We start from the raw sequence: 22,648 nt of genomic DNA, 5'->3' as shown, positions 1-22,648 counted from the left end.
AGAGGAGAGTAAAGAAAAGAGGCATTTTGATCTTATTTATCGATAATGACCCAGTTCCCCTCAGCCACTCAGGTCTGGGCTAACGTGTAGTTAGAACAGACTCTGAGACTTTTGGTTTTGCTGAGGAGAACGTCACTATAATCACTTCCGTGGCTAACAGCTGATTTTTGCGATTCTATCGCAGACAGTAACTAAACTCCGTCAAAGGAGTGATTTAACAGGTAGCGCTTACGGTTTTTAACCAGCTACTTAACACGACATAAATCAACGGTATAATTGATCTATTTATACATTCACAGCACAGATTAATAATCACATATGGACCAGTACATGATTAAATCAGATCACATTAATGGCAACAATGGTAGCGAACCCTTTGCTCATTAATAAACACACTACTTATCTCTGCCCAGACGTAAGCCTTCTCACGGTGTGTTCAGTCCGTTTGTTTCTGTCCAGAGATTTCCACAGAAATGAAACAGAACGGGTCCCTGGCGCTCGTCAGCAGCCACGGAGAAACTTCCTCCAAAAAGGCAGCAAGGGGGCAAGTTTAGTCGACTTTGAGAAGAAAACGTTTCCTTCTCACTGCAGATATGAAAACACTGGTGTGTTTTCAAGGATCCACCGAAATAAAATCCACATTCTCCAGAAAATGGAAGTTCAGCACAAGCGCTTGCTTTCAGCAACAGAGTTGCAGGTGAAGACGAGGGAGTTTCCTAGGGTCAGGTTATTTATAGGTTAAGACCCACCTGCTGTGTTTATGGTCCCGCTGAACCAATAGGAAGACTCGAAACTCTTGAAAGGGTGAAGACTACACTCTTGTAGTTCTTTGACTTCCTGCCAGTTGTGAGGAGTTTCCCTTCTGGCTGGCACTTCGCATAGAGGTTATCCTGGCTTTGGGGTTTACATGGAGGCCAAGATTCCTTTGTCTTGGCCAAATGTTCCTTTGTCTCTGACCACCTGTGTGTCCTGTATCCAAAGGTCAGTTTAATCTGAGGCCTTTTGGTTAAAATCAGGTTTAACCAGACTCTTGGTCCCCAACACATATGTGGATGTACTTGTTGCTTGGAGAGGTATATGGGAGAGCTACCATGGTGGCTGATGTTTGCCTTTCATTTGAAATACGATTATCCTCGGTCCTTGCCTGCAATTAACGACACACACACACACACACACACACACACACACACACACACACACACACACACACACACACACACACAGGTAAGCATTCACTATAAAAACAGTTGAATAATGAATTCCTGTAAAGTCCAGAGTCTATTCTATCCTGTCCTAACTTATCGTGGCTTTGCCTGGCATAGCGTAGCCTAGCAATATAAAATTGCTACATATAATGTGGGATAAACATAATAATGGTAATATGAAGTTCACTATTTCAATACTGTACAGTTAATTTTCATGCATTTACAGTATTTAATATAAATACAGATATAGATATTATACGATAAGGGCACAAAAAATCTGCATGGAGCCACAGGTGAAAGCTTTCTTTGCTCTTCAAGGGAATATCAAAATTGTTGATTAATGTAGGTTTAAGCTTTCATTTACAAACCACATTTATAGACTTACGGTGATTGTCAGTCTCCGTCGTCCGTCCGTCGCCACTGTATTGACAGCTTTGCCATGCCATTGGTTGTGGTAATGCCTTCCACCTGGCCGGGGTCGACCACCACTGCAACACGCTCTGCCGGAGTGCCGTCAGGATTCACAACTTCAACCTTCATCAGAAAAACACAAACAGCTGAACAATCAGAAAAATATGTAACTGTCTTATGAAACAACAGTCTCACTCCCTACTCGTCAAATGTATGACGCATGGTCAAGGACCCTGGCGTCAAGTTTCAACGAAATAGGGGTACCCTTGACGTTATTTTTCGAAGAGGGGGTCCGTCAGATAGACATTCATGTTATTCCCTCACCGTCGGATATCGACGAAAAAAACACGCCCCCCGTAGTAGTAGGGGGGCACCAAGGAAAAAGGTTGGGAACCACTGCTCTGACCCATGTCATGACCCTTTTCTCAGCTTGTGAAATGGTTGAATGAGATGTGTGAGTTTTGTCTTTGTGCAGTAGGGCTGAGGTAGAAGTGTGCCAAAAATGCCATATATATATACAAATGTTGTATATGTATACATACCCAAACAAAGCTATATACATCTTACTCTGTGAACAAAAACCTCAGCAAAAATCTGCTTATCTTTTTAATTTCCTGAAAATGCTTCTTAAAACTAGTCCCTTTAGGATGGCTACAAGCTGTAACCACGGTGATTGATATGAGGATCATCTTCTGAATATAATAATGAATATGTTAGGCCTACCATAAATTGATATTTCAAAAAAGTCATTTATTTAAAACAACTAATAATGCAGTGTGATTTTAAATCAAACTAAGTTCCACACATATACAATATATTCATGTTTTTCCCCTTTAGTCTTTGCTGTTAATATTCATCAACTGCAAAATTAGAAAATTGTGTTTTTAAATAACTATGCATGGAAAATAAAATAAAAAATGCTTCTCTTTGTATATTGTTTATTGTTTTTTCACAACAGTACAATTCAAAACAAATGCAAATTATTCAAACAAGCCATTAGGCTGTATTTCTAAACACTCAACTGTAGGTTTTTTATATAGTATATATATAAGGCAAATCAAAGTGCTAAATATAAAACACAATTTTTTCATTATTAGTATTTTATTGTGTAAATTCTCACGTACAACGTGGAACATTCTTTCACAGACGAGATGTGGAATTTCACGTCACTTCCGCGGATTCGTTTAAACGTAGACAAATACATGAAACTGTATTTTAATATTATAACTATCTTTATTGTTTAACTCCTCAAATACAACATTAGAAAAAAACATTAATATTACGAATGTTAGGCCTATATATTTTTTTATCTTCGTATCCGCTGAGCGGACGTACTCACGTCACTTCCGGAGTTTTCGGCGGATTCGTTTAAACGTTATTATGGTTCATAACTTACTGGAATAAAACTGAGCAACGTGTTGTTGCTGGTGACACAATCACTGACTGTATATATGTATATTGAAGTAATACTGACCACTGACTGTATATATGTATATTGAAGTGATACTGACCACTGACTGTATATATGTATATTGTAGTGATACTGACCACTGACTGTATATATGTATATTGAAGTGATACTGACCACTGACTGTATATATGTATATTGAAGTAATACTGACCACTGACTGTATATATGTATATTGTAGTGATACTGACCACTGACTGTATATATGTATATTGAAGTGATACTGACCACTGACTGTATATATGTATATTGAAGTGATACTGACCACTGACTGTATATATGTATATTGTAGTAATACTGACCACTGACTGTATATATGTATATTGAAGTGATACTGACCACTGACTGTATATATATATGTATATTGTAGTGATACTGACCACTGACTGTATATATGTATATTGAAGTGATACTGACCACTGACTGTATATATGTATATTGTAGTGATACTGACCACTGACTGTATATATGTATATTGTAGTAATACTGACCACTGACTGTATATATGTATATTGAAGTGATACTGACCACTGACTGTATATATGTATGAAGTGATACTGACCACTGACTGTATATATGTATATTGAAGTGATACTGACCACTGACTGTATATATGTATATTGAAGTGATACTGACCACTGACTGTATATATGTATATTGTAGTAATACTGACCACTGACTGTATATATGTATATTGTAGTAATACTGACCACTGACTGTATATATGTATATTGAAGTGATACTGACCACTGACTGTATATATGTATATTGAAGTGATACTGACCACTGACTGTATATATGTATATTGAAGTGATACTGACCACTGACTGTATATATGTATATTGAAGTGATACTGACCACTGACTGTATATATGTATATTGAAGTAATACTGACCACTGACTGTATATATGTATATTGAAGCGATCCTGGCGTTAAAGACCAGCTGATCGCTGGCCGATTCTTTGAAATGAATGGCCGCATTGCATTGTGGGATAGGCCTATCGGCTTTGAATTCTTCCTGCTCGGATCATATCGTAATGTTCTGTATTACAGCATATATACTGTAATATTTCACCGGTAATAAGACCGAAATAATATTATTAAAGTCAAGAAATGAATACCATGATAACATCTAAATAAATGTTGATAGATGTAGCATTATAGTTTAAAAAATATAAATCAACAAAAAAGCAATCCAGCTTCCCTGGCCGAAATATACCGAAATAATAACATAAAAAGAAATACATATAAACCATGATACTATCTCGTGAATATTGTTGATTAAAACAGCGGTTATTGGGCTAAAGATACCAATAACTGTCACAGTTTTTGAGTTAAGGGGCGGGGGGCGTGTTTTTTTCTTTCGTCGATATCCGACGGTGAGGGAATAACATGAATGTCTATCTGACGGACCCCCCTCGTCGAAAAATAACGTCAATGGTACCCCTATTTGGTTGAAACTTGACGCCAGGGTCCTTGACCATGCGTCATACATTTGACGAGTAGGGAGTGAGACTGGGTTGTATTTCTCTGATTGTCTTCATGTGTATCAGATTGCCTGTCAAAATTGTAGCGTCATAATAATCCAAGTGTGTGTGTGTTGTCACTCTGAAGATGCATATAAGCCTGGTGTTTCTGTTCACTCATTGGAGAAACTGACTCCACACTGGGCTGAGGCCTTTTGTGAAATCATATTGATCCTATATTTGCAAATATATCTTTTTTAATAAAATACAAAAACCCAACTTGGTTTTAGTCTCAGTCTGTCTTATTTGTTTCAATTTACTAACCTCTGAAAACTCTTCCCCCTGCTGCAAAGGAAACTTCCACGACACTGTCTTATTAAAACATCTTATTACGTAATGGCCCTGACACACCAACCCGATAATCGGCCGTCAGAAAGTCTGGTGAGGTCGGTGACTCGAGTCTGTTGGGTGTGTTGCGTGCCGTCGTCCATCCGAGGAGCCGTCGGCCTTCATTTTGGCCGACCTGACTCGCTGGGTCGGAGGGCGGGCAGTCAGACTCAATGACCCATCTGATTGGTGGAGAGCTAACCCAGAAATAACGAGCGGGATGAGTGACGAACGCCTCTCAAAATCTAACGAAAATCTATTAAACTGACCTTTGTTGATCTGAAATGAAGACAGATTCAGCAATTCTGCACGGGCTATTTCTCACTTTAAATGTTTTCAGAAACACGTTTCAGTGAACGTCTCTTCAGTGTGTTCGGAGGCACTTTTTGGACCTCGGGGAGCTGACTGATCAGTCCGACAGCCTTTTATTTATTATTAAAAGAACATTAATTATAATATAATAATACTTCATATTTAGAAGTCCTGCCATCTGTGTTTTCAAAGAGTAACTGTAATAAGTAATGAAATTTTTTCTGTAATGGCTTTTTTATTTGTAAGTAGAAATATAGCCATAATTTTGCTGGTAATTTATATAAATCTAAATAAGTACTTTACCGTAAGATGGAAGGACATTCCTGGTTTGAAAAATGTGGCCGTTTTCTTAAAGGTGATAGTGTAAGGTGATGTAACTAATACTGTATCTGAAGTCTCTTTTATATAGACCTTAGTGGTCCCCTAATACTGTATCTGAAGTCTCTTTTATATAGACCTTAGTGGTCCCCTAATACTGTATCTGAAGTCTCTTTTATATAGACCTTAGTGGTCCTCTAATACTGTATCTGAAGTCTGTTTTATATAGACCTTAATGGTCCCCTAATACTGTATCTGAAGTCTCTTTTATATAGGCCTTAGTGGTGCTCTAATACTGTATCTGAAGTCTCTTTTATATAGACCTTAGTGGTCCCCTAATACTGTATCTGAAGTCTCTTTTATATAGGCCTTAGTGGTGCTCTAATACTGTATCTGAAGTCTCTTTTATATAGACCTTAGTGGTCCCCTAATACTGTATCTGAAGTCTCTTTTATATAGACCTTAGTGGTCCCCTAATACTGTATCTGAAGTCTCTTTTATATAGACCTTAGTGGTCCCCTAATACTGTATCTGAAGTCTCTTTATATAGACCTTAGTGGTCCCCTAATACTGTATCTGAAGTCTCTTTTATATAGACCTTAGTGGTCCCCTAATACTGTATCTGAAGTCTCTTTTATATAGGCCTTAGTGGTCCCCTAATACTGTATCTGAAGTCTCTTTATATAGGCCTTAGTGGTCCCCTAATACTGTATCTGAAGTCTCTTTTATATAGACCTTAGTGGTCCCCTAATACTGTATCTGAAGTCTCTTTTATATAGACCTTAGTGGTCCCCTAATACTGTATCTGAAGTCTCTTTTATATAGACCTTAGTGGTCCCCCTAATACTGTATCTGAAGTCTCTTTTATATAGACCTTAGTGGTCCCTTACCTTAGTGGTCCCTAATACTGTATCTGAAGTCTCTTTATATAGGCCTTAGTGGTCCCCTAATACTGTATCTGAAGTCTCTTTATATAGGCCTTAGTGGTCCCCTAATACTGTATCTGAAGTCTCTTTTATATAGACCTTAGTGGTCCCCTAATACTGTATCTGAAGTCTCTTTTATATAGGCCTTAGTGGTCCCCTAATACTGTATCTGAAGTCTCTTTCCCGAAATTCAGCCTTGGTGCAGAATTCCAGCCACTAGAGCCAGTGGGGGTGTGGTCTTGACCAACTGCCACTTTGCTCGTTTGAAAGCCATGATGCCTCTCTCTCTCATGGGCGCGCCAAATTCTCTGGGCGGGCAAAGCAGAGAAAGGGGAGGTAACCTTGCTCCTTATGACCTCATAAGGAGAAGATTCCTGATTGGTCCATCTGAGCTTTCATTTTCTCAAAGGCAGAGCAGGATACCCAGGGCTCGGTTTACACCTGTCACCATTTCTAGCCACTGGGGGACCATAGGCAGGCTGGGGGAACACATATTAATGTTAAAAAAACTCATGAAGTGACATTTTCATGCCATGGGACCTTTAAACTGTGTGAGCGTCCCCTAATGCTGCTGCTGTCCCCTGACTCTCTGCTATTTAATGATGCTCATTTAGGTCAGGGGACTCCTCTGAGCCATTCTGCCAAATTTAATTCGTAATTTAAACAATAACATTTCTTAAAGCATTTTTATTGTCTGCCTTGTTCTTGACTTAATGGACCTGACAGAAATGATTTTAACATCTGTTTACTTTCTTCTAGATTAACTGATACAGAACAACATATGTTGATATCGCTTCTTTTTGGGAAATTATTATTATTATTATTATAATAATAACAATAATAGTAATACTGATACTGAATTTGACCCAAACATGATCAAGCATAGTCAACAAGCACAAACAAACAGTATCTTTCTTACCACTCTCCGTCAGCACACTGATAGCTACATACATGAAGCTCCCCACCAGATCAGAGATGTCTCGGTAAGTCTGTGTGATGTGCTCTCTGTTCAGTGTCACCTCTCCATAACCCTTCTCTATCTAATGTGACATAATAGAAAAATGCATTTTGAAATACAGTGATACAGTCATTGAACAGTTGGAGGTACTAAAGTGTAAATTCTAACAGTATGCATTATATTAAATTATATTTATTATTATATATTATATTATAATTAGGCATTATTCTCAACATCCTAAATAAATAATAGCCTATCTTTAGAATTAGGGGTGTGAAAAAAAATTGATTCACATTCGTATCGCGATTCAAATTTCTTTTTTATCGTATGTCTACTGCAATCATATGGGGAAAAAGTAACTACATTTACATATTGTGTTTCGTTTTTTTAACCCTTGTGCGGTCTTCCCATCAACCTTGAAAAAGACGTTTTTGGCGCCTGTTTGTTTTTGCTGTTTCCAACGTTTTAAATTGTAAAAATTTTCTTCTACACATTTTTAGCGCTTATTTATACGTCCCATATTTTCTTATATAAAACAAAAATTGAAAACGGGTCAATTTGACCCTAAGTCAACACAAGGGTTAATCAAGAATAGTTTTTGAATCAAAAATCAATTTTGAATTGAATCTTGAGACTAAAGATCAATATTGAATATATTGACATTTTCTGAATCATGCACCCCTAATAGGAATGTAACAATGTAACTGAAATAACTGCAGAAGTCAGGAAATCCTAGACATGTTCATGTTCATGTTTTCATGTTTTAGTCCCACAAGACACATGAGTATGTGATCACCTCAACTCTCTGAAAAGAAGTTGGAAAGCTCTTCTTCTGACCATCTTGCATAACCCCAAACACCACGTAGGCCGTCCCATCCACCGCTTGACCAAACAGATACCTAAATACACAAGAGAGGGACATGTTTGAAGGTCACAATTAAAAATGGGAACAACAAAAACACATCTCTTTTTTTACCTTTATTTATCCAGGTCAGTCAATTGAGAACAATTTCTCATTTGCAACGATGACGTGTCACATTTACACAGTTCCACATTCATACTGGAAGCTGCCCAGTACCACCACAGTCTGATCACATTCATACTGGAAGCTGCCCAGTACCACCACAGTCTGGTCTGATCACATTCATACTGGAAGCTGCCCAGTACCACAACAGTCTGATCTGACCACATTCATACTGGAAGCTGCCCAGTACCACCACAGTCTGATTTGCTGGCCACTGAGCAGCTCCACTGGAGCTGTCGGGGTTAAAGGAACACGCCGACTTATTGGGTCTTTGTCTTATTCCCCGTATCCCCCGGAGTTAGATAAGTCCATACATACCCTTTTCACCTCAGTGCGTGTTGTAACTCTGTCTGACAAAGTTACGACACAGACTAAGGTGAGAAGGGTATGTATGGACTTATCTAATGCTGGGGAATACGGTGAATAAGCTAAAGTCCCAACGGTAACGAATGCTGCCCTTTCACTTTCCCCACACAGATTTTATCCTGCCGGTCTGGGGGATTGAACAGATGACCTCCTTGTTACAAGCTCACTTCTTTAACCTTTAGGCCACTACTGCCCCTTAAATTAATTGATTAAAAGAGCAACACAGCTTCTGAATAACACCTAATAAACCTTCACATACGTAGCTTTGATGTTGACGGTGAACTCTGGACAGTCCACGTAGAAGAAGGAACTTTCAGACGTCAGTTTAACTTCAAAACTGGGCAGCACTGAAAAATTGGAAACAAAATGTTACTGTGTGTTCAATCATGTAAAAAACATGTGAATATTGTAGTTTTAAATAAGTTTTAAATGAAGGTGCAGGTCATGGGGCTCACCATATTCTTTGACCTCGAACTCTGCAGAATAGCTCTGCTGTGGGTTGCTGGGGAACTTCGCCACCACTTTCCACAGTCCGGTACTACACACACACACACAGACACATATCACTTATTCTTTTAATATCAATATTATACAAAATAAAAGAAATTGATTTCTGTTGATAGTAACTCCAGAAACACTGAAGTTCAGAATAAAGGTTTTAAAGTATTGGCTCGAGTGATGTATGTACTGAGGATTTAGTGTGTCTCTCCACACTTCCTACACTGTATGACTTAGATGATTTTGATCAAGTAGCTGTCCAAACACCAAATTACCATCAGCATGGGAAATTAATTGTAGAAAACACCACATTTTTACATAGTCTTCAATTATTTAAGGTATTACTGTAATGTTTGAATTGAATTAAAGGCATACTATTCAGTTTGTAATTAATCACAAAATGATGCCTTTTGGCAGAAAAAACAGTGTTACCAGTATTTTTTTCTGTGACATTGTATGATTTACAGTTGGGAGATGTTCTCCTGCTGCTGACAACAGCAATCGCAATCGCTAATCATTAGCCAGCAGCTAAAACCTGCTAACGTTAGCCGCTAATGTTCAATACAGATTTAATCAAGAAAAACGTGTTTATCTACTTAAAAAGTCAACGGTCGCAGCGCTGCCTTGAAGTGAATTAGGCAATGATTAGGGTTAGGTTTGGGTTAAAACGCAGCACCCAGGATAGAATCCAGAAATGAATGAGCATGGGCTATAAACGGGACCGAGTACTAGTTCCGACATGTTGTCTCGTCAGGAGAGATGCGCCACTGGTAAGCTGTTGTTTCGCTACATTGAGCTGCGGTTTAAGTTTGTTTGTCTGTTGCGCTACTGCTGTGCTGCCGATGTATATGTGCGCGATTTGTTTGCTTGATAACTGTTACGTTGGTCACGCTGATAAAACCTTATGTGCAGTCTGATGTTTAACGCTGTCGGCTCGATAGTATCCGTGACTATATTCCAGTAAATGTTTGAAATTGGTGCATCTCACTGTCACACAAGCTACTTCCTGGTTGCGGTGCTGGATGGGAAATGTAGTCAATCGCTTTACATTGGTAATGGATTGCTGTGCACAGCGTCGCTATCTAAAACTACACTCACTGTTTTCACTTTAGGCCAACATACACCTTTGTGGTTTTGGGTTACTAGTTTAATGTGTAACATTGATATTGATATTGATGTGCATTTCTGTGTTTAGATATATGTGCTTTGCTTAGTCATTCAGATTAAACACTATATATATTATAATATTTATGATATTAAGTACTGCCTAGAATGTAATTTATATATATATATACAGTATATATATATATATATATATATATATATATATATATATATATATATATATATATATATATATATATATATATATATATATATATATATATATATATATATGTGTATATATATATATATATATATATATATATATATATATATATATATATATATATATATATATATATATATATATATATATATATATATATATATATATATATATTTGTATATTATTCAGAATATGGTATATTAGGTATGTGGCTAATATTCTTGTTTACACCATAGTCTTTCTATTTCCGCAGGTTTATAACATGCATATGTGGACTAAACAACTGTATGTGGACAATCAATCAGTGTAAATAAAAAACCACGAGTCATAACGTGTCCTCTCCTGACGCCCCGTTCAGTGGGGAGATTCTTAAAGAACCGAACAGTATTGTTGCCCAAGTAATGAAAACCAGCAGCTGATTGGACGAACGCGTCACATGGGTTTGTTTTCTCCGTAAATTCAAAGCCAGACTGTCATGGCGGCCGTTCAGAATACGATCTCACATTGTACTAAAATAGTTCACTGAAACATGTTTCTGAAAACAAGTGAGAAATAGGCCGTGCAGTTGCTGAATCTGTCTTCATTTCAGCTCAACAAAGGTCAGTTTAGAAGATTTTCGTCAGATTTTGAGAGACTAGTCACCTCATTCCGCTCGCCATTTCCGGGTGAGTCCCGACTGCCCTGCCGCCAACTGAACATAGGCTCGTTCAGAGAATGTCTAATAAGGGGAGAACTTCCACTCTCGGGAAAATTCAAGATAGGGAGTGAACAGGCGCTCCATAGACAGGCTCTGGGCTCGTTGGAGATGAACTGAACTCTCGGCTCGTTGGAGATGAACTGCTCCTCGCCTGTAAAGTAGACGAGAGCAGGCAACAGCAGCCGGGGACGGTGACAAAAATCTGCTCTCAAGTCAGACAGTTTGTAGCCGTTTCAGCAGCCTTCAGCAGGACTAAATAAGCCAAATTGTTGCTGCTGTTGTTCTGAAAGATATTAAACATTCAGAACTTAGCAGAACCTTTCCTTGTTTGTTTATTCTTCATATTTGCAAAGTTAAGTGATTTAGCATTTAAATATCCATTATTACAAGCTTCAGTCTCAATTTAAAAAGCGATTAATCGCGATTAATTACAGCAAATTGTGCGATTAATTAGTAAAAAAATTTTAATCGATTGACAGCCCATATATATATATACTGTATATATGTATGTATGTATGTATGTATGTATGTATGTATGTGTGTGTGTGTATAGAGTTATGTAAATAAATAAATAGCCCGGCGTCCCAATGCAAAATAAATTCTATAGTTGCCAGTGGGGGCAAAAAACACCATCAAGCAAAAAATGTAATTATGTTGGAGAAACTGCAGCTATTTTATTAGCATGACATGAATACACGTTACTAAACGTAACGTGAATAACCTTAAATGGGTAAACTCATCTGTGAACAGATGCATTCTAATCAACGATAGTGTTTAACAATAAAAACTCCCATAATTCCATGCAATCCATTGTTTTGGTTGTGAGACCCCTAGCGGCAGAAAGTTACATATTGTATGTTTAATTCAAACAAGATAACATATTAACCTGACAATTTCAGCAAGTTGGTAAACTCCAGAGTGGATCCCTGATATCAAAGGGACTGGATCCAATGGTAAAATGATGTCCTCAGGGGTCTAAAAATAAACAATATTGAACAACCATAAACAGAGAGCCATGCTTGTTTACAAATTGATTTAGTAAATACATGCTATATTTAAAGGTGCACTATGAGTTCCTGCATGGTGTTAACCACGAGGTTGGATTGAAAAACCAAAAACAAAGAAATAGCATAATCCATATTATTCCTTGCTTTACAACATATATAACGATGTTAGTATTAACAGGATAACTATATAATCACTTAGATGTGTTTTGGAAAGCAAACTATATCATTACTTAGTGTATGTGTGTTGAAAACCCAAAAAAATAACATATATATCTTGCTTACATATTAATCTGTTTTTTGCTTACTTACTGATCTGTTTCTGCATTATTTGACAGAGAAAGTTTTCATTCAGAACTTGTAGGGAGTAGAGGAAAAGCACCTAGACAGAGATAAGAAAGAATAGGGGCCTGAAGGGTGGGGGCGCACAGCTGTGTGTGTGTGTGCATCCTGAGACACACTTGTGGCAATACACAGCACACGTGCTGTAGGGTTCATGTTAAGTTTCCTGTTACTGTACGTTGTTTGTGAAGCGTTTCCTATATTACCTTACAAGGACAAGGAAGTACATAAAGTACGTCCCTTTGGATAACTTTGGGAGGAGTAAATGTTTTTTGTGTATAAATATAAGTGTTTTTGCCAAAAAGTGATCTTCTCTCTTTATTTGCCCAGGAGCCTTTTGCTGCTGTGGAAAGATTTATTTGCCTCTTTGACAGCGGAGAGGAGATTGCCCTGTACTCGCTGAGTAGAGGGGACACAGAGATAGGAAGAAAAGAGAAGCAGCTTTAAATACCTCTGTTAGAGCGGAGGCCTTTGTTTTTTATTTCTATTTTGTAAAGGACCACTTGCTTTTAATTTCTGCTTTTGTCACAAAATAATAAAAACTACCTGAGCACGTCTTTGGACTAAGGGACCCAACTTTTGCCAGTTCCGTAGTTTTTTCTGGGATCGTTTTGCCCACGGCCAAGCGGGGAGGGTTTCCCCTCACGGGGCATTAGGTCAGACTCCTCTTTAACCGCCCGTGGCCAGTTGCGGCCTGCGGGGATCGACTTGGACATGCAGACCTCCTGTTATCTCCTAGTGGGAGTGCATTTCCCTACTCTTACGGCCTGGTCAGAGCCCCTGAGTACCTCCTCTCTCAGCCCGGCGACCAAGGAGGGCAAGCGGGCGTCCTTAAGAAGGAAGGGACCTCCAGTGACCCTGGAAGAGACGGCTACAGACCGTAAGTACTAAAGAAAAATCATTAGTTTTAAAGATCCCCTCGGGCAGCGCTTTTCATATACAGGGGGATAAGAGCCGTGTGTTGGGGATGTCTGGTGTAGTGTGTATCTAGCTTCTTGCCTCGCCTCCGGGTTCCCTGATCCGGGCGAGGGTCTCTATAAACTAATTAATCAGGGAAGCGTCAAAAAGCAACTCCTTTTAGTATAGGTCAAAACATCCGCCCCGCTAACGGGCGACTAGTCTTCGTCTGTACGGCAGAAGAGGGTACAGTAGGTCCGGGGGTTTCTGAGAGGAAGGCAAAAAAAAGGGGTTGGCTCGGCTCGAGCGACGCGACGCCTCAGCAACTGCCACACCGCTCGACAATGGTCACTTCTGTTGACGTTCCAAGTAAATTTCAAACAAAATCGCCCCTCCCCCCATGTTTCCATAACTGTCATGACTAACTGACTAAAGGCGCTGTCACACCAAGCCGATAATCGGCTGTTGGACAGTCAGGCGAGGTCGGTGAGTTGAGTCTGGTTGGTGTGTTCCATGCCGTCGTCCGTCCAAGGGGCCGTCGGCCTTCATTTTGGCTGATTTGGCCATCTGATTGGTGGAGAGCTAACAAGGAAACGGGGAGTGGGATGAGCGTGACTAGAGTCTCTCAAAATCTGAGGAAAATCTGGTAAACTGACCTTTGTCGATCTGAAATGAAGACAGATTCAGCAACTGCACGGCCTATTTCTCACTTAAAATTTTTCCAGAAACATGTTTCAGTGAACTATTTTAGTACAATATGAGATCATATTCTGAACGAGCCGCCATGACAGTCTGTCTATGAATTTCTGGAGAAACCAGACCCACATGACACGTTCGTCCAATCAGCTGCCGGTTTTCATTTTTGGGCAACAATACAGACGTATTACGTTTCGTCACTTCGGTGTGTTTCAAGGCACTTTTTGGACCAGCTCTGGGACACTGATCAGTCCCACTGGTCAGTGTGTCTGCAGCTTAACTGTCACTAACCCCCACCACCTCCCCCAACCATCTTGTCAGTGATTGGCTGGAACATAGTTTGTTATATTTTGGTGCACAGCCTGTGCATCTAGTGTTTGTTTGACGTTTACGGGCCCTGTGTTGTCTCCTGAGACTGGGCTTTTTCACGGTGTGTTCAGGGGACAGGCAGCTAGCAGATCAAGGAGAGATGCCTACAATTTGAGACCAAAATGAAATCACGCTGAAACCATGCAGGAACTTATAGTGCACCTTTAATCTATGTCTTTTTTCTACAATCCATGACCCTGGTCAATGTCTATATTGACTCTTTTTCCAGTACTTTTTCTATCTTTCATATTGAAGAGAGACGCTGTGTTCAATGTGCAACTCGGACACCAGATTTATTTTTTCTTGCATTTATTTTTTTACAGTAAGTATCAGGATAGGTTTTACTAAAACCATAATAAAGACACAAGGTTGACTGTGTTTTTGTTATTTGGTCATTAGTATGAACATTATCTGCTGTTAAGCATTTGTAATATCACCTCATTAAGAGGTTTCATGCTCTCAGTTACAGCTGACTATATCACATTACTTTACAATCTGTGTTTATCAAAGATAAAATACAATACCACAATCTTGATGGCAATAGAAGCATCAGTTTGAGTTTCAGCATCCCTCTCTACAGGCTCCATACTGGGCGTCACTGCAAACATCCTGTAATGAACTGACAGAGACAGAACGAGGTTGATTTTGCTGCTGAAGGTTGGAGGAAGGTGTCTCAAATTTGTGTCAAAATGTCAAAAGTGGTTATTTGTTGTACTGTAATTTACAGTACAATCATTTAATTTGGGAAAAACACAGAAGTGAGTGTGTTTCTTAACAGTTATGCAGCTCAGTATTGAACTGACCTTTGCTGTTGGGGGTGTAGAGGGTCTTGTCAGTCTGGATGAAGATGTACCCGGACTGGAAGGACACTAAGACGACTTTCTCCAGCAGGTGGTCAGGGAACTGAGCTTGCAGGTAGACATACTGCTTCATGGTAGGATCCTTACTGAAGCTGTCAGCAGGGATCTGAAACCAGTATGATGAGCAGTATGTGCATCAGGATGCACATTTCTGGATTCATTTCTAGATTATTTCTGGTCGTGTTAGTAATTGAAGTCAAGTTACAGTAACATGCATATACAGCATGACAGTATTTCATTTACCGTTATTTGTCCGAGCTCCTGGAAGTTTCTTTCACTGGTAAGGGTCACAGATGTGGATGTCAGCGTTGTGCTTTTGGCTGGATGGTTCACCACGTTGATTTGGACCGGGATGTTTCCCCCGGTGCAGTCTTGACACTCCACAAAGATGTTTTCTGCTGTTCCTACCCGCAACAAGTTAGGGGCAGACATCACCTTCCTGCAGAACAGCGGCGAGAGAGAGAAAGATATTGATGTGAATATACTGCAGTCAATGTGCAGAAGTGACCACATGCAGTGCTTTTTTTCTTTTTTAAGATTATTTTTTGGGCATTTTGGGCACTTTATTTATATAGGACAGCTGAAGACATGAAAAGGGAGAGAGAGGGAGAATGACATGCAGCAAAGGGCTGCAGGGTGGAGTCGAACCTGCGGCTGCTGTGTCGAGGAGTAAACCTCTATATATGGGCGCCTGCTCTACCTGGTGAGCTACCCAAGCACCCTGACAAACTCTTTTATGGTAAACCCTTGTTACAAATATTGGCTTTACTAAGTGTGACTTTTTACTGTGCTAAATGATAGGAATATTTTAGTATTTCACAAGAACAAAAAGAAAAAATTGTAGAAAAGTCTAAACATTTGAAGGGGTGGTTCAGAATTTTGGACATAAGACCTAATTTCCAAGTTAGCCAGGGTATTATTTATCAATGGAGACCGTTCTAAACCTGGGACCCACGCCCCAGGTTGAGAACCACTTTCTTAGAGTCTGTGATTTAAAGTTTCAATTCAACCAAATTACCGAAGAAAACAAACCTATTTGCTTAGATTACGATCATAAACTCCAGCATGGACTTCACACACATCGAGTGATCTATTGATTACCTGGATGACGATCCAGTATTGGATCAACAAATCATTTCATCATGCCTCTAGACTTTTGCTCTGTCTGGCTTAATGCATTGTTGCGCAAACTTTGAACAAGAATGACAACAACTCATTGGCATCATTTCAAAGACTCCATTACCTTGACTTGTGTGACACAAACTGCAAACTGGTTATTTTTGTAAGTTAAACTAGTATTTCCATCTATACACTTTTTTTAATTGAACATACATGCAGAGGACCCTAGATATTTGTGTTGCTTCTATTGCAGTTTAACCAATAATAATTTGATCAGGAAGATGAACGAACAAACAAAAATATATTTAGCTCTGTGTGAATTAACTAAAGCACATGGGGGGGGTGTAAAGTTAATGCAGGTCTACTTACAATGGAGCTCCATCAGCCAGAGAAGTCAGAGAGGCAAAGGCCAGAGAGGCCATCAGCCACAGCAGAGTCCTACTCATCATTCGGCCTGATCCTGATCCACTGTAGACTGTCGCTCTGCAGCACCCTCATTTATCCACTACACCCCCCCCCTCCACTTCACCTCACTACTGTCTCGCCCGCCCTCCTCCCAAAGTGTTTCTGTACACGTGTAACACAAGCACACACCCATACATGATTTCCCAGCAGCAGTTGAGAAACTGTTGAAACTGATCCCCCCCATCTAACTGCAGAATTTTTGTTGTTAGGAGATTTAAACCTGGATATGCTCAACCCCCCAGCCACTCTACTTACTAAGCTTGATGCCCTCAACCTCACACAAATTATAAATGAACCTACGAAATACTACACTCAAATCAGTAAGCAAGGCCACCCTCATAGATATTGTCCTGACCAACCTGCCCCCTAAATACACCCCAGCTGTTTTTGACCTGGATCTCACTGATCATTGCCTGATTGCATGCATCGCTAATGGCTCCGCGGTCAAACGGTGCCAGCTTAGGTTAGGTTATAAATGTTTATATGAAATACTTTTAATTGTTATTTGGCTGTGAATTATGTTGAATGAATTTCCACCAATATGTTTCGGGACATGAATGTATGAAATAATCCCAGCTTAGCCTACTATACCATGATATGATATCAAGGGCGTTGTATAGAATAAACAGCCATGTGCAATTTAGCTAGCAGGTGAAGGTGAAACTAAAAATGTTCAAGAACTATAGACTAATACAGGCTTAAATGAACTGACAACATAAGTTACCCCCCACCATGCTTCTCCTTCACCCCAATCCTGACAGCTGATGTGTTGAGAGTTGCAAAATCTGGACCCATAAAAATCAGCTGGGCTAGACAACCTTGACCCAGACTTCCTAAAGTGATCTGCAAATATTATTTTTTCCCCCCCATATCCCCCAACCTGTTTAACCTGTCTCTTTCAGCTTCAGAAATTCCCGGAGATTGGAAATCTGCCGCAGTCACCCCTCTCTTCAAAGGGGGAGACATCTTTGACCCAAACTGCTATAGACCCATATCTATCTTACCCTGTCTTTCGAAAGTCCTCGAAAGCTTGGTCAATAAACAGATTACCAATCATCTCGAATCCAACCGTGTCCGTTCCGCTACATAATCTGGCTTCCGTCCCGGTCATGGCTGCATCACAGCCACCCTCAAGGTCATAAACGACATCACAGCAGCCATTGACAAAAAGGATTACTGTGCAGCCATCTACATTGAGCTGACTCTTTTCGCCCTTTACATCAATCATGTGGCTCTTGCAGTTGGTCACTCTGAAGCCCACCTCTATGCAGACGACACCATCCTGGACACATCCGGCCCCTCTTTGGATACTGTGCTATCAAACCTCAAGGAGAGCTTCAATGCTATTCAGCACTCTTTCCAAAACCTCCAATTACTGCTAAACTCTGGCAAAACCAAGTTCATGCTTTACAATCGATTGCTGCCCACCCCTGCCTATCCAATTAGCATGGGTTGGAATTAAATAATTTGGCAGTGTACAAATATTTAGGTGTCTGGTTAGACAGTTCCCTCTCCTTCCAGCAACACATAAACCACCTTAAATCTAAAGTTAAGTCTAGGATCGGTTTTCTATTCCGCAACAGGGCCTCCTTCACTCATGCAGCCAAACTCGCTTTGGTGAAAATGACAATTGTCAGCCTCTCAAAGCACTTCATAACTACTGGGGTGAGTGCCACCGGTCTACAGACATTCAGGCTGCTGGGGGAGGGTTTTTTTGGGACCGGATTGATGGTGGATGTTTTCAGGCAGGATGGAATTACCTGTGTAAGTCAGGGTTGATTTTAAAGTTCTTCTTTTGACTTATAAAGCCCTAAAAGGACTTGCACCTGCATTTTATATCGGCTAAATTGTAAATTGTAATTGTAAATTGTACATTTTTGTTGTGAATTATTCTGAGACCATGGTCCGTAGTGATAATTCACTGTAAAAAACAATCAATTGAATAGAATAACTTTTCTACATCACTTTCTCAACAGCCTACCTGGTTAACCCTCATGTTGTCCTCGGGTCAAATTTGACCCGTTCTCAAAACTTCTATATCAGAAATATGGGTTCTGTTTTCACCAAATGACTCAAAAAATCTACAATTGCATTACACAATTACTACGTTCATTGAATTGTGGGTATTCAATTTTATAGCATTTGAAAAAATTTAAATGGTTTCAAAACCTGATTCAACTTTGATATCCACACACCTGTGATTCTCACCATACGTTCTTCTAATATTAGTCAAAATCATTCATCATTTCAAAATTAAGTATAATCTCCTATAAATGAGATTTACTGACCATGAATTCCAAAAATACGTGTCAAACCTTTGGTAATAAGTTGGTGTCATTGAGAAATAGAATCAAAAATGTGGCAAAAAAGTGACAAAAAAGAGTGACAAAAACGTCAGGAAATGTGTGAAGAATATATTTTTTTAAATGGTCAAAAAAAAGTGTTAATTTTGACCCAGAAGGACAACAAGTGCACAGTTGACCAGAAGACAACACAAGGGTTAAATAAAGGTTAAATAAAATAAAAATAAATTTCTGAAAAAAAACATTAAGCTATCTCTGCTTTAAAGGAAAAAGATAAACAGTAGAAAACCAATGATGGGTTACGTTTGTCTAAGCATACAGTTGAATGACTAGTTTATCGCAAAAAATGATGGCCATTGTGCATTTATGATGTTTTCTAATGTAACGTTTCTTTTTGTTGTGTTTTTCTTATTTGAGAAATGTAAGTCTATTGTAAATCTTATTCTGAGCCTGCTGAATCAGTAAACTTAACACATAAGCAAACATATTGAACATACACAGACAGCTAGTCAGGTGAAAGTTTTGAGTAATATATGGGCAAAGTATCTGGCTGGGGTTTTGGGAGTTTCAACAGCAGGGCTTTTTAGCAACTGAAAACAGAATAAACTTTATCTATTGGTGAACAATAATTGGGGAGGTAAGAAGTAAAGGCAGACGAGTCAACAAACTGTTATGTTGAGTTCTTCCAATAACACTTACGAGTATTACTGCAAGCACATTTTATGGCTTTTATTGATTATTATTGCATTCACGTAGTACCTTAGTAGTACCTTTCAGATTGGTAACTCTTTTGCTGTAGATAACATCACATCTCTCTTTCCTCACAGGAATGTGAACTTCTAACTTTAAACCATTTTTACATTTAGCTTCACTAAGCATATTGCAAAATCAGCCGTCAGACCTTTCAACTTTAACTTCTATGACCTCCCTATTTTTCTTCACAAAATAAGCTTCCTAGCCTACTATTCTTCATAGCCTATTTGTCTTAGGTAACAAATCAGGCAAGCATTTTCTCAAATATACAGTATATACATTTATTTATTTTTTTACAGTTAAAGTCTTTTTGGTTTGATAATTTCTCATCACTGATAGTCTCGCATTGACCCATCTCCACAGTACTGATATTATGTTTTATACAGTCTATGATTATAATCAACAAAAGCTGCACTACTATTAATATCCATAAGATGGCATCAACTGCCTTTATATACTGTAAAAAATGGCAACAATTAAATGAAAGGGACAAAAACTGCCTGGATATAAGGCTTTATTATAGACTATAAAAGTAAAAGCTTTATCCCAGAAATGTACTTCTATTCATCCAGTACTTTTGTAGCTTCTAAATGAATCTCTGTGGTCTAAAGTTTAGTTTCTTTCCTGTGTCGCTGTGTGTACTTTCAAATTTCTGCTTTGTTTTACTGTTTCATGATCTTGAGCAAGTTACTGCTGACATAGACCCCACATTTCCTGTTAATGCTGCTTAATAATAAGATTTAAAATAAATAACAGGGGCTTTCATTGTGAATTATTTATAGGAAATGAAATGTGTTTCCACCATTTTATAGAGGCTCCTTTGACAACTCACTCAGGCTCACCGGCTTCTATATAGCAAATCAATAAAGTTTAAAAAATACCATGACAGCCAAAATACACAGTTACTATTGAGCAGAAAATTAAGAGATAAGTATGGTCGGAGTTTATGTAGCTAAAGGAACAAATAACAATGATGAATAGTACATATAATGAAGTAAAGCACACACCAGTTTCATTTTTAAATGTGGCCAGCAAAAGTTTTGCTAAATTATTTATTCCCAAGTTGCTTACCAATATCACCCCAACCATTCATAAAATGTGCATCTGTCTTGGCGGCTGTACGTGTACAAAATACCATGTCTTGACAATTACATTTTCAGCATGGAACAAGGGTTCCCATCTCTACTCATTATCATTCTCCAGTGTGATGGAACCACTAGCCACAGCAATATGTACCAATTGGCCTAAAGAAAGAATAATTCCCTGGACCAAAACAACATGGAAAGCAATTCTATAATTTGTTTATTTCGTTTAGGCAATATTGTTGTACAGGGATACATTTTGTGAGAAGATGCATGTGGATATATTCTGAATCACAACCAGTTTTTTACATTTTAAATTGAACTGTATGCATCACTCCACTGAGCTCAAGATTGTCAATTCCAATCAATTATTTATTAAATGTAAAGCTTAGTATACAGTAATCAGTGTATATTTGTCAAACACAGACAATGAGATTAAAAACCAATACATTGTAATGCGGTGCAAAATTGTAATCCCTCCTATCCCATAGCAGGGACATTTTGACATAATGAGAATTATGCAAAATAAAAACAATTTAAGGAGTCTCCCCCTGCACTAATTCAGATATAATGCAGGTTTAAGGAGTCTCCCCCTGCAGGAATTCAGATAGAAAGCAGGTTTAAGGAGTCTCCCCCTCCTGGTAGTCAGATATAATGCAGGTTTAAGGAGTCTCCTCCTGCTGGTAGTCAGATATAATACAGGTTTAAGGAGTCTCCCCCTGCAGGAATTCAGATAAAATGCAGGTTTAAGGAGTCTCCCCCTGCAGGAATTCAAATATAATGCAGGTTTAAGGAGTCTCCTCCTTCTGGTAGTCAGATATAATGCAGGTTTAAGGAGTCTCCTCCTGCTGGTAGTCAGATATAATGCAGGTTTAAGGAGTCTCCCCCTGCTGGTAGTCAGATATAATGCAGGTTTAAGGAGTCTCCCCCTGCTGGAATTCAGATATAATGCAGGTTTAAGGAGTCTCCCCCTGCTGGTAGTCAGATATAATGCAGGTTTAAGGAATCTCCCCCTGCTGGTAGTCAGATATAATGCAGGTTTAAGGAGTCTCCCCCTGCAGGAATTCAGAGAGACTGCAGGTTTAAGGAGTCTCCCCCTGCTTCGTCGAACCAGATGCTTTGTCCATTAATATTTACAGTCAATAGTTAGGATTAGAAAATGGGGAGATTAGAAAAACAGCTGCACGGCCTCTAGCTCACCCAGTAAGAGCGTTCGCCCCATGTAGGCTGAGTCCTTTGCAGCGGCCTGGGTTTGAATCCAACCTGCTGCCCTTTGCTGCGTGTCATCCCCCATCTCTCTCTCTCCCCCTTTCATGTCTATCCACTGTCTCACTACCCTCTTTCTCTGACAAAGTAGTTACAGGAATGTAGTTATCACAACTAAATGTCTA

At 39.0% G+C, this 22,648-nt stretch overlaps 1 protein-coding gene across 1 annotated transcript; it reads right to left on the bottom strand.

The window, feature by feature from the left end:
• Positions 1-1,598: 1,598 nt before the first annotated feature.
• On the bottom strand, positions 1,599-17,100 carry LOC114556730 (complement C3). The gene is made up of 10 exons (XM_028579762.1): positions 17,024-17,100; positions 15,779-15,974; positions 15,479-15,641; positions 15,200-15,294; positions 12,254-12,342; positions 9,298-9,380; positions 9,102-9,189; positions 8,249-8,351; positions 7,400-7,534; positions 1,599-1,739 (listed from the first exon to the last, which is right to left on the bottom strand). Exons 1-10 carry the CDS (start codon positions 17,098-17,100, stop codon positions 1,599-1,601), a joined length of 1,170 nt encoding a protein of 389 aa, XP_028435563.1.
• Positions 17,101-22,648: the final 5,548 nt, after the last annotated feature.

Source organism: Perca flavescens, chromosome 6, assembly GCF_004354835.1.
Source record: "Perca flavescens isolate YP-PL-M2 chromosome 6, PFLA_1.0, whole genome shotgun sequence".
NCBI classification, from domain to species: domain Eukaryota; kingdom Metazoa; phylum Chordata; class Actinopteri; order Perciformes; family Percidae; genus Perca; species Perca flavescens.
This window is presented reverse-complemented; position numbering and strand designations above follow the sequence as displayed.

Bases quoted from the DNA above. Each gene is read 5' to 3' on its own strand.
- LOC114556730 (XM_028579762.1), bottom strand. From the start codon at position 17,100: ATGAGTAGGACTCTGCTGTGGCTGATGGCCTCTCTGGCCTTTGCCTCT. The intron at 12,343-15,199 runs GTATTGTATTTT...GTTTATTTTTAG, and splicing joins CTATTGCCATCAAGATTGTG to ACCCCTGAGGACATCATTTT. The intron at 7,535-8,248 runs GTGATCACATAC...ATGTCACATTAG, and splicing joins CTTCTTTTCAGAGAGTTGAG to ATAGAGAAGGGTTATGGAGA.